Source organism: Poecile atricapillus, chromosome 1 (genome assembly GCF_030490865.1).
Source record: "Poecile atricapillus isolate bPoeAtr1 chromosome 1, bPoeAtr1.hap1, whole genome shotgun sequence".
Classification (NCBI taxonomy): Eukaryota; Metazoa; Chordata; class Aves; order Passeriformes; family Paridae; genus Poecile; species Poecile atricapillus.
Genome location: NC_081249.1, coordinates 95,595,963 through 95,607,988, shown reverse-complemented (window position 1 = coordinate 95,607,988; position 12,026 = coordinate 95,595,963). Strand labels below are relative to the sequence as shown.

At 38.6% G+C, this 12,026-nt stretch overlaps 2 protein-coding genes across 5 annotated transcripts in view; one reads left to right on the top strand and one right to left on the bottom strand.

Moving 5' to 3' along the window:
• The window catches only part of CMSS1 (cms1 ribosomal small subunit homolog), a 221,469-nt gene that overhangs the window by 110,933 nt on the left and 98,510 nt on the right, over window positions 1-12,026 (top strand). The window contains exon 1 of one of the 3 annotated variants that reach the window (XM_058838282.1): window positions 2,753-2,804. The exons of the other annotated variants lie outside the window; for them this stretch is intronic. Coding sequence (XP_058694265.1) covers window positions 2,759-2,804 — 46 coding nt within the window. The 5' untranslated portion in view covers window positions 2,753-2,758. Of the gene's footprint in view, window positions 1-2,752; window positions 2,805-12,026 lie in introns of those variants that run through there. 3 annotated transcript variants of the gene reach the window in all.
• The window catches only part of FILIP1L (filamin A interacting protein 1 like), a 187,913-nt gene that overhangs the window by 109,222 nt on the left and 66,665 nt on the right, over window positions 1-12,026 (bottom strand). The gene's annotated exons all lie outside the window — the stretch shown is intronic.

Here is a 12,026-nt window from a genome sequence, read left to right as displayed (position 1 = left end):
TGCTGTGGCCTTTGATAGTACATTAGTTGTACCAGCACCATAGGAAGCCTGCAGCAAACTATTTCACTTGGGGTTTGGTACCTTCTCTTCCAGGGAGAGTGCATAGAAATGCATTTTCAAGTCTGCTTTCAGGTTTTGGATATTCCTAGTGTCCATTCATCACTTCAACAGTCTCATATTACAAGATCCCAGAAGGATATGAAGAATCACAGGGTTAAAAAATAAATTAAAAAAAACTCCAAAAAACCACAAACCCACAACGTAACAAAATCTCAAAAAAAACCAGCTCAAATAAACAAACAGAAACCCCACCCTTGAGTAGTACAAGTGGAATAGAAAAAAACTATGATCTTGGCAGGTAAGCATGATTCTTAAAGGTTGCGCCATGAAGGCATCGCTTGTCAAGGAGAGGTGCTCCATGCTTGTGGTGCAGTGGAACAGCAGTGCAGAGGTCTCTGCCTGGAGCCTTTCTTTTGGCTCCTCTGGCTTTTAAGAAAGGCCTGGATAGCACCTCTGTGATGGGATTTCTTGCATTTCATTTGGGACTCTATATCTGTCAGCTGTTTCTCAGAAGCAAAGCCTTGGTTTGGTGGTGGGCTGTCTGTACTTTAAAACCCTTTCAGGGCTGTTGCTGCCCGACTCCTGGCTCACTGTGGGAGCCTTTTGTCTGAGCTCCTGCAGGTAGATAGCAACAGGGTAATTCAGAGGGATTCTCAGTGCCCTCTTGCTCTTTGGCTTAACAATGTGAGAAAAGTGCGTAATGTTACTGTCAGAGATCTTCCTTCATTCCTGCTCTAAATTTCCTCTTGGGGTTTGGTGAGTTTGTCTTGTTTATAGATAGCCCTGATTTTCCTTCATCTCCCATGATTGCTGCCGCCACCATTTTTCCATTTGAGAAGGTGTTTCCAGAGATAACCTCTTAAGCTTCCTGAGTGCAACCCTGTGACATTCTTAATTTGTACATGTTATTTTCTGCCACTTCTCTAGCACTGGAAATTTCCATTTCCCAAATCTCTTTAGGAGCGATAGGACACAACTCGCTTTGTGCGGGTGATGAGGCATAGGTGGTGTGTTTGGCTTTTAGATCTCTATAACAAATATTTTCCATTTCTGAATTTACTAAGCCCCCCTTGTATGTAAATACTGGAATGTGCTGACTGGAGATTTGTTTTTAATATCCTGTAAAGGTTTTTCTCTTGTAGTGAGTCTCCTAAATGCACGAACAAGATAACAAGAAGTCACAAAACTTAACACTGCTGTAGTATTTTAGAAGCTGATTCAGATATGAAAATATCTTTTCTTAGTTGAATGCCAATTAGTAAAAATAGAATGAACCTGTATAAAAGTAGTGGATCTGATACTTCTGTCACTGACCTGTTGTTCTAGGGAAGAAGGACTTTGATCTGTTTTTCAGACAGTCGTTCCCAGTGTTGGGGATGGACCAGCTGAGAAACAGATTTTGATGATAATAAGTTTCAGCAAGTTTCATTCCAGTGGCTTCCCAGGTAGGAGAAAGAGATCTTGGTATGAGCTTGTGGACCTACTTATATTTTTTCAAATCCCCATAAGACACAAATTCATAGGAAGCCAAACCACATTGGTTCCACTGTTTGTAGAGCTGCTGGCTCTTTTCTATGGTGGTTTTTTGAAATCAAATTATGTCTGCCTTTGCTAAACTTCTGTTGTGTTGCTAGCTTTACTGTGTATGTTCCAGTTGCTAAAATACAAGAAGCCACAAAGGGCACCAGTGTAATAAACAAGAACAAATAAGGACAGTCTGAAATGCTGTTACTTGCAGATAGTTGACTTAAAATCTGAAATTAAAAAAAATGTTTCTCTTTTCAGTATTTATTTTGTTTATAACTTTCTTACACCACTATGAACTTCTTCTCTTCCACTGGAATGAATACAAGAGGACTACTTCTCACTTGCAACTATTTAAGAAATGCAAGCAATGAAAGTAAAAAATACTTCAGATTTGAGAATTAGTTTTTATCTAGAAGTAATGATTTTACTTTCTGAGTATTAGATCTGTTTTCAATTCTGTATGCATGTTCCTTAGGCAAATTTTTGAAAAACATCATCTTCTAATGAAAGTTTAATTTTCTGATTTTTCATTTTTTTTTCTTTTTCATGAGTATTTTCTAATTTCTGATTACAATTTAATATAATGAAATAATCACCATGATGCTTGTGCTTACTTTAACTGTAGTTATTTATAAATAACAAGGATTTGGCATGGAAAGCTATAATTATAAAAACTATTTAGCCTGGTAGATATCCTTCAAAAACCTCCTGTTTTTATGTAACAACAGTATGAGATTACTTTCAGTTTAAATTTGAGTCCTGTATTTAAAAGTTTCTAAATTTCTGTGGTACAGCCTCCTCTCTGAAACCTTGAAAATTACCTATTTAAAGCTCGTATCTGCATGATCCTTACTACGGAATTCCTCCAGTTTTCTTTAGAGACCCATCACTTCAGGCAAAGTGTTTTTATATTCCCTTGTCACGCTGCTTCAAGACAGGTTTCCCTCTGGTAAAATGGTTTCCTTTATTACTTATTTGTTTATATTGGTAGTGGTTTCCCTCGTAAGGTTAATGACTGTTTCAAAGAAATTGCAATTTCCTGTTCTTGTGTAACTTGTTTACTTTAGATTTGTTCAGAAATTCTTTCTATTTTGAAGGTGTAATGCTCCAAGGAATGATTCTTAATCTTTCTTACCTTTTCCTCTCTCTTTTCTTCCAATTTTAGGTAAGAATGAGTTTTGTGGTGATTTTTTGGTTTTTGAAGAATTTCTGCTTGGGTAAAGTATTAATCTCTCTATATTCCTTTAAAAAAATGGTATTCTTTTTCTCTGTATTTGAGGGAGGAGGGGGAATTTTTGGCCAAAGCTAGTGCTGTGCCCTTTTAAATACTCTGATACAGTTGCTGGAAGAGAGTTTGAAAATTTCAAGTTGGTGTTTGGGTTTTTCTTAATAATTTTCTATATGCAGGATGATAGTAAAAATGTACAAGCAAGTTATTAACTGTCACCTGTAATAATCTGGAGAAGTTTGACATGTATTTCCATTCAATGAAGCAGTGTACTGCTTCAGATTTCTTGTGGAATACCTCTATGCTCAAAGGCCTTGCCCAAGTATATAATGAGGCTTATATTGTAGTAGTTCTTCCTCTGTCTATATTCAAGAATTTAAAATAGTAAGAAGTAGGTCAGCTAAACATACACCAAAAATTAAATGGTAATTCAACAGGGTAATTAACACACATTGCAATACAAGGATTTTAGAGTTGTTTCTTCTTTTTTGAAATAATAAAGCCTGGTATGTCTTTACTGTGTAATAATGATGTGGGGGCTGTGCTGGACCGTGCTTTTCCCTCCACAGCCATTACTAGCTAGATTTGTGAGCTTCCCTTTAAGAGGCTTCAATCTCAAGGGAAAAGATCTTTCATTTAGCAAGCCTAGAGACAACTTCTGATTATAGGAGAATTGGTTTATTGTGGAAAGTAATGAAACTATAAATATGACTTCCTGTGCAGTAGACATGTTTGTCAGTTTCTGGAAGCTTGAAAAAGGAGATCTTGTCTGGTTACAATTCACAATCAATCTATGGAAAGGAGTTTGGAACAGCAGCCCATTTCTTTTATCAGAGACACTCTTGGTTCAAACTACTGCAGTTCTACTTTTTTGTTCTTTTTCCTATATATATATACAGTTTTAATTAATCAGTTAGAGGCCCAGCATGAGGTAATGCTGGAAATCAACAATTTGAATCCTGTGATTCTTAATAGAGAATTAATGGAAACAGCTCCTTGGTCAGAAAGTATGTCATTTGGACAGTATCTAAAGGCAAGCTCTGGGCTTCTCTGTGCATAATATGTATTCCTTTGGGGTGTGTCTGATTTTAGAAGATGAAAAGTAAAACAAGAAATAGTGTAATTCATACTGGGAAATAACCCTGATCTTTAAAATTCTCTAGCATATGTATTGTCACAACTTAGTCAGAAGGACCCTCTGTAGTCATCTAGATGACTCTTGTGTAATGTAAGGCAAAAATCTCTTGCTTATTATTCCAACAGATTTTACGTGGGCTTCAGCCTCTAATAAAGTCACTGCAAGCTGCTTTAATTTAAATTTTTCTCAAGTTTTAAATGTGCTCCTTCCTTGCCATTCTGTATGAAGGGGCATTAGAGATGCTCCCGAATGAAAAGTTGAGGTGCTGTGTTTCTTAGAGACTAAGCTTGCAGTTGCCCAGAGGTGGGTGCCTGGTGTTTGTCCTAATCTTTACAGCTCCCCATGAAACTGGATCTCAGGTGGCAGCGAGGAAGAGGTGGGCAGCAGTGTGACAAGGATAGTAGGGTAGAGAAGTAGTGGCACTCGATGGCATGAGAGAGAGGAAAAGGTGTGAAAAAGCTGGCATCAATCACAGCTTCAGAGAAGTAAGAAAACATTGATCTAGGATTTAAGAGGTGGGATTCCTATACTGTTACATATATATATATGTGTGTATATATATATACACTGTTCTCTATATACTGGCCTTGACCGTGTTCTTATTTTTCGAGTAAGCAGACTTAGATGAGATTCAGGCCTTTAGGTAGTGGTTCTGAGTGGAAGAAACCACTGAGGAAAGGGCTAAAGCACTCATGTTCCATGTCCTGCACACGCTCTTGCTTATGCACTTGCTCTCACTCACTGTTGTCCTTTCCTGGCAATCTCTTTTGTTGATTAAAGAATTACCATATTTGAGAGTTTGAGGCTGAGCACAGCTTTAATTACCTGTCTGGAGTATTGCATTAGCTTCTCTCTGACAGCTCTCCACCTCCTTATGCTCTTTCCACTTGTGTCTAAGTACCGTGCAGTTGTACTCCACAAAGGACCAGAAACGTGGATGTTGTGCCCCTGGGCCACATCAGAATGGAGTGCATGTGTATATACTGCACACACAGCACAGGCCTGGGCCATGTGGATAGCCTTGCTACAGTGTAATTCTCTTTTTTCTCTTCTCTCTGGTGTTTTCTGAATGGACAGTAGCTTGGGGACAGGGAGGAAAGAACAATACACTTGGAAAAAACCTAGATTTCGCTTCCTTGAGATCAGGTTTTGCACTGGTTTTATAGGGTCACTTTGTCATTCAGTTAAGGAAACAGTCAATAGAGTTAATTTGAGTACAGATAGAAACACTGCTTTCTTTGATCTGAGCTCTGTCCTGTGACTTAAAGGAGCCACATTCCTACAGACAAACTGTCTTCTCTGAAGGTCTTCAATACCATAAATCTCATATTAAATCTGGGGAAGAAATGAAGTATGCAGTTCAGATTATTTATTTTGAAATATAAATTCAACTAAAAAAAATGAAAAAAAAATGAAGTATAGATGTAGATTACATCACTTGTTCTGCAGTACTTATATTTTCTGCTAGGATACCAGTTAACTGCCAAAATATGACTCAAAAGATCAATAGCAAACAATCTGTACAAGTTTACACAAGAGAACTGAAGTAGTTCATTCCATAAGCATTGTGTTTTAAAAGCACACATTTCAAAAATAGATACTTCTTTGGGAAGGCTGCTTTCTTAATTTTCACTGTTGCTTTCAGAAGTATGTCCAAATAGTTACAGGGTTGGTTTTTTGTTGGTTTTTTTTTTTTTTTTTTTCCCTGAGAAATCTGTTGCTGCACACTGAGGATGTAAGGGAATTGGAATGGCTATGGCTCTGAATGCTTGCAGTTAACGGAGGTCAGCCATAATATTTCTGGCCACAAAGACAATCTTAAATAAAAAAAAAAAAAATTACAAGTCTGATGCTAATTATTGTAACAAAGAATTGAAATGGAGGTCTGAAAGGTACATTCCATTTAAGGATATGCTGATCATGGTGGCTCTGGTTGAGGGAGACTCATTTGTCATGTTTTTATAAATATTGCTGTGCTGTACATTTAATGTTTAATGTGTTTTGATTCCTTTAAAGCCCTCTGGATTTTTTTATCTAAAGATCTGTGTATTAAGAAGTGAATGATACTTTTTCCATATCTGTGCTTGGTTAACATTCTACATAAAAAAACTTGTGCAAGTAATTGTGCACTAATAGACATATTTCTTTTTTTTGTATAGTCCTTTTTTGTTGAGACTGTCAAACATTTTGCTTCTCAGTCATTGTCTTCAGACTTCTTTTAATCATCTGTATATTGGTCCATTAACCAAGCCAAATAGCATAAGGGAAGAGGAAGGAGAGCTGCCAACTCTCTCCTGTTTTTTATTTCTGAGATTAAAAAGTTTCACACAAATTTCTCAAGTTCTTTTCTCAAGGAGGAAGAATGTGCAGTTTGGGAATGAATCCTATCCCTTTTGTTCAGCTCATGCTTTTTATTAAACTCCTTGGCTCTTGATTTGACATTATCTACCCAGTAACTGATAGTCAAAGTCTCCACAGCATTTCCAGCAATTCCAGAGGCGTCCTGACCATCTACAGATAGTAATGTTTGATAGCACTGGGGGCTTTTTTATGCTACAAATGTTTGAGTATGTAGTAGCTTTTAGATTTGAGAAAAAGCACACATTTTAGAAAAACAACTGAAAAAAGTAGAAATTGGAAAGATTGGAGTAGGTGGGAAAGAAGGGCAACTGAGGTAGTCAGGGCTTTCAGCTCTGGGTATATTGCTGAATGTTCTTTAATTTTAATTTTAATTTTGGCACTTATCTGTTGAGATTGTGAGAACAACCTTCGTTATTCTTAGCAGTTAACCCACCACAAAGGTTTGTTCTCCTTTTATATATGACTTGTCAAAATACTATGACAACTAGGCTGATTTTAGACAAACAGATCCTGGCTCTAAAAAGACAGTAAGTCTTCAAGTCAAACATGGAGGGCAGCCATTGGCACTGGGAGAAGTCAGAAACCACAGATTGTTTTCTCATTGGATGAAGAGCTTGAAGCAACGTAAAGTTAATTGAAGAATTCCTTGAAAGTGAAGTCAGCCTAAAATAAAAGCTATGGGGTCTATAATTTACTAAATGGAAAAGCTTTGTGAGCAGTAGTGAACATAAAAGTTTGAAAAAAACATATTTTAGTAAACATATCTGGCTTGTGTTATGGACTGTCCTGTTTTAATTATTTGTCCAAATAATGTAGATTTGCAGTATGATCTCTAATTAGGCACAGTTTGATTTATTGAGCTGGCCCCACATAAACCGTGATGTCATGCTCAAAATTGCAGCTCTGCTCTTGCAGTTTAAAGATGATTATTTTTAACTTTGGAATGCTTCGGTTTTGTGCATCTTGGCTTTTAGCTTTGTGAACTTAAGATGTTCTCTGCTCCTCTCCTCCTTCCTCCCCCCAGATCAAAGCAATCTGTTGTAATGTAACCAGAGCAAAACCTTCTGAAATGGACTTCTGAACACTCTCAGCTTTAATTCTTGTTGGTAAATAAGAAGAAAGGCAAGATTCTTCATGCTTGCTGTTGGGGTGGGGGTGGAGGGGTTGAGAAATAGGTACAGTTAGTATTGAACTGTATTTTGCCAGTTGTCCAGATGCTGATGCCATTCTAGTGCAGGACTGCTTCATTTATGTCTCCAAAAGGTCTTAGTTTTCTTTTGATGCTATAATTGAAGAAAAAGGGAAAGAGGGGGGAGGGAAAGCAGGGAAAAAACCCGACCACAGACACAAAGAAAAGGAGAGAGGTGGGATCTGCACTGCCTGTTACTGCAGGTAATAATTACTTGCTAGAAATGGGAACTCTCTTGCACATGAGTTTTTACTCATATGTGTTGCATTTTCTGCTTGTTTCCCATTTGAATATTTGCCTTTCCTTAAACCAGGGTCTCTTCGAAATGCAGAAGGAAGCTTTGCACATGAGGATTTCTGCATTTCCCTACAGAGGAGGTCTTCTGCAGCGATGAGCAACATCCCTTCCTGCCAGCATTCCTGATCTGGACTTGTGGGCAAAGGGCCAAAGCACACCAGAATGTGGAGGAAGGGAGAACTGAAAGCTGGGTCTGAGTATGATCTCTCCTGCCAAGCTCATTGAGCATGTTAAGAAGAGAACAGCATTTCAGGGCTGTGGGAGTCTTTCTGTGGAGGTGTCAATACTAGTTCAAGCAAGGCCCCCACAGGCTGATGGCAAACTGGAGAGGGAACAAGAATAAAGGCATGGAGGTGTCGCAGTTATACTGGAGGCACTTAATTACCTAGCAATATCAAAAGGAGGGAATTGTGTTCAGAAGGCAGTAGCTGTGGCAAAGGAAGGCAGACTCCATTTTCTAACAAAGCAATTTCTGACTGGGAGGGAAGATGAAAATACCTTCCTGTGGATTTTAGTGGGAAGATTCTGTGAGCTGCTCTTGGTAGTGATTGCAGTGTTTCAGGCTCATGCAGGTTGAGAACAATGCACGTTGAGTCATTGCTAAGCTGTACTTCTCATGAGGAGCCTTGATTATATAGCAGCTGACTCAGTTTCTATGCTATAAATTGATTACAGCTTAAAAGACTCATAAAAAGTCATGGGATTTCTTAGGGTTTTTTGTAAGGACATTCTCAAATGAGTATCACATTTTTAATATAGTCAGTTGTTGACTAATATATTGGTTTTAGATGTGTAACTGCTCATAGTTGTCCTAGAACTATATTCAGTTTAGGTAATGAGGCTTGGAGACAGTGTTGCTTCAAGGGAAAAGGGGAAAGGAGTTCATACCCTTCTGACGCTTTGGTGCCAGTGAATGTAAATGGATGGAAAGTGTGTATGAGTTTACTAACGATTCATCTGCTCTTTTTTTGACCTGGCAAAATTGCCAACTGAAACTGAAACCATCTAGAATAAGGTGAAAGCATTAATTCTTTGAACATTTGGGCCCCTAGTTTGCTGTCAGTTATGTGGGCCTGTAATGTCCTTATTGAAACAGTATCAGTAAAAACAGCCAACATTTGCTTATGAGCAGACTACCTGTCTTGTTTTGATGAAATGAAATTAAATAAGTGGTAGGTTTCAAATAATTCCCTTGTAAGATGCTCATGCTTTGTCTTGTGTTAATATATGTTTGGGGTTTTGTTTTTTTGTTTTTTTTCTTTATTATTGGTTACACACCTGAATGCAATCTCTTTTCCAGGATGGTAATTAACATAGTTGAAATCAATCTTGCCCAGAGATCTGAGTGAGGTGGCTGTCATGCACTGTGTGTATCTGGGCACATTCATGCATGTTCATTGGTTTTGTTGTCACTTTCTTTAGTGGATCTGGCAATATACTTGGTACAGAAACAGCCAGACCTTGAGGAACTTAAGACTGACAACAGTTTAATTCTTTTTTGTGTATTAAATGACTGATGCAGGTTTAATTATTTTTTTTGTGGCAGCTCTTCTCCTGGCACTTACTTGCAGAAACTGGTCTTGGAACTCAGAGGGACAGCTTGCCTATGGGAGTAGTAACAGCTTCTCCATCATTTCATCTTGTCATTAAAACTGGACATTCATCCACAAGCTGTCTCACAGCTCTGTAGTTAAGGACTGCAAATACTCTGTGAGGATCTTTAGCCTGCAATATATGCTGAAGTGATCCTTATGGCCAAAACATTAAGGGGGTGAAGATGACTGTCATGAGAAACGAACATGGAGGGATGTGGGACATGAACATGCCTGCTGTGATACCTCTGGAATTGCCAGGAGCTGACCAGATGGAAAGTTAATGACACTTTGTGGTTACAATACTTCCAGTAGCTTCCCCTTCCTTTTGCTCTAAAATGTAAAGCTGTTTAGTATTACATAAAAATCCAGGCTCTTCAAGAACACGTGCCTGAAATTATTTTCTTGATACTGATGCCAAAACCAACTGGGATCACAGCATACAAAAGTACTTGAACAGAGAGATGGAGGTGATCAAATCTGGTACACAGGGAGTCTCATGGTTTTGGAGTCTTGTGAATGACACAGGGAGGAGCACATCTGGCAGCTGCATAATTTGAACAAGCCCTTGGGCATTGATTAATGGTGTGCTGGTCACATACAAGAACTTACCACGTCTTTTGCAAAATTCTGCCCTCTCATACTCACTTTCTCAGCTGCAATTGTTCCCTGGCTTGTTTTGGTCAGAACAAGCAGGCTCAGGACAATCGAAAAAGTTGAAGGAGCTCATTTGTGCTAATCTGTATTGGGTGGAGATGACTAGAGAATGATCATGCAAGCAGCTAGGCGAGTTTGAGGAGTGTTGACCTACCCTTTGGCTGTGTGTAGGAAAAGGGAGATATATCCTCTGAGGAGAGGTGACTCCTGGGAGAGGATGCATGCTCAGTGATGTCTTTGCTGTGTATCTGGAGGCTGCGAAGGCAGGTGCACACAGATTTTCACCTGACTGCTGTGTCACGCCCTGCTAGCTTGAACTGGTTAGCAGAGAAGCTGTGATGCCACAGGTCAGACTGTGGCTCTAGGAAAGCTAAGCAGCCTTCATGGCTGCACACTTAAAGGCAGACTGCTGCACTTGTTGGCAGATACAGCACAGCTTTGCTTTTGCTGTTTTGTGAGACCACTCCTGACAGGCATAATGGAAGGCACACTTTTCCTCAAATGCAGCTTTGCCCAAGGAAAGCTTTGGCTCATTATTGATTACATCTGGATTTCAGGAGGCAGTGCTAAGATGATTCACACTCATTAAGTAAACTTCCAGCACCATCCTGGGAGGCAGGTTTAGAGAGGATTTAGAGAGGAGGAAATGGAGATGAGTAACCTAAAGGTGCATCGGGAATTTGCTTCAGAGCTGAAATGAAACTTTGGCTCTAGGTATCCTGCCTCTGGAAATTCCTGTGCTGCTTGAGTTTCATGTCAACACTGTCCCATTACAGCACTGTAATTTAGGGTAATTTTTAAATCTGTATCTGTGGTTGATAAGATTTGCATAAATCACATTCATTAACAACAAAAGGACTGCTGTTAAAAAGTTAAGTAATAAAAAATCATAACATCAGTCGCATGGATAGACTGTCTAAGAAAAGGCATCACTTCTTTATATCTGGCTGCTACTGGACATTGAGAAGCAGATGTATTGTCAAACCATTGGCCACCTAGTCCTGTATGTCATCTATAACAGCCAGAGAAAGATTACAGGAACAGGACAAGTCTACAGTCATGCCTTTTTTTGTCACGTCTTGCTGGTTTTGACAAATCTGCTCAAATTCTATTCTGAAATCTATTCTCAGGTTTGAATTTTGGAAATTGTGCCTCATTGTGGTAACATATCCATAGGAATCTGTCTTTTCTTATGAACTGTATGATTTAGCATACCCAAACCTCCTCAGACACATTTTGTAATCACCATCTGCTAATGGTGTGTTGTGATATATACTTGCATTTGTGAAGTTTCTTTTGAAGCAGGATAAATTCATCTGCCCACCATAGTCTAGAAGACTTGAGAAATGTGGCGAGCCTAGTTAGAGTGTTTGTTCTTTCATTTTATAGAAGAGTTAGTGAATTAGAATTAGTGGATATGGAAACTACCAAAAGACCTTTTCCTTTAGGAATATGAAGGGAGATAAGGAAGGCCCCTATAAAATGTGAAAGAGGCCACTGTGTTTTGTGTTTTCTTCCCAGAGCTCTGTAGTTGCATCCTTGCCACAGCTAGGCCGATCATTTATGCTAGCATCAGGACATACTTGCACTGAATGGCTTTTGCATGATCCTAGGCCATCCATTCCACTTTGTAATCTTTGAGAAAAGTCTTTTATGTCTTTGTTTTTAGTTCATGTGTGAGCATTATTCTTTTAAAACAACAACATCATAAAATGATTTTATTTTAAGTTATAAAAGTGAGTAATTAATTGATTTTTTTAATAAGATTTTAAAAGCAAAGTTATGATTTTTTTAGTAGTTACCATTGATTCTCTATGACTGTAAGGAACAAGGGAAATCAGGAAAACAAATTTCCCCTGGTTTCAGGGGGAAAAATGCAGGCACATGGGTCAAAGACCCAGCATGTTGTTCTCGGAAGAAGCCGTTTCATTTTTCCTAATGTGGACATGCAGTACTAAAGCTTGCTGGCTTATGACT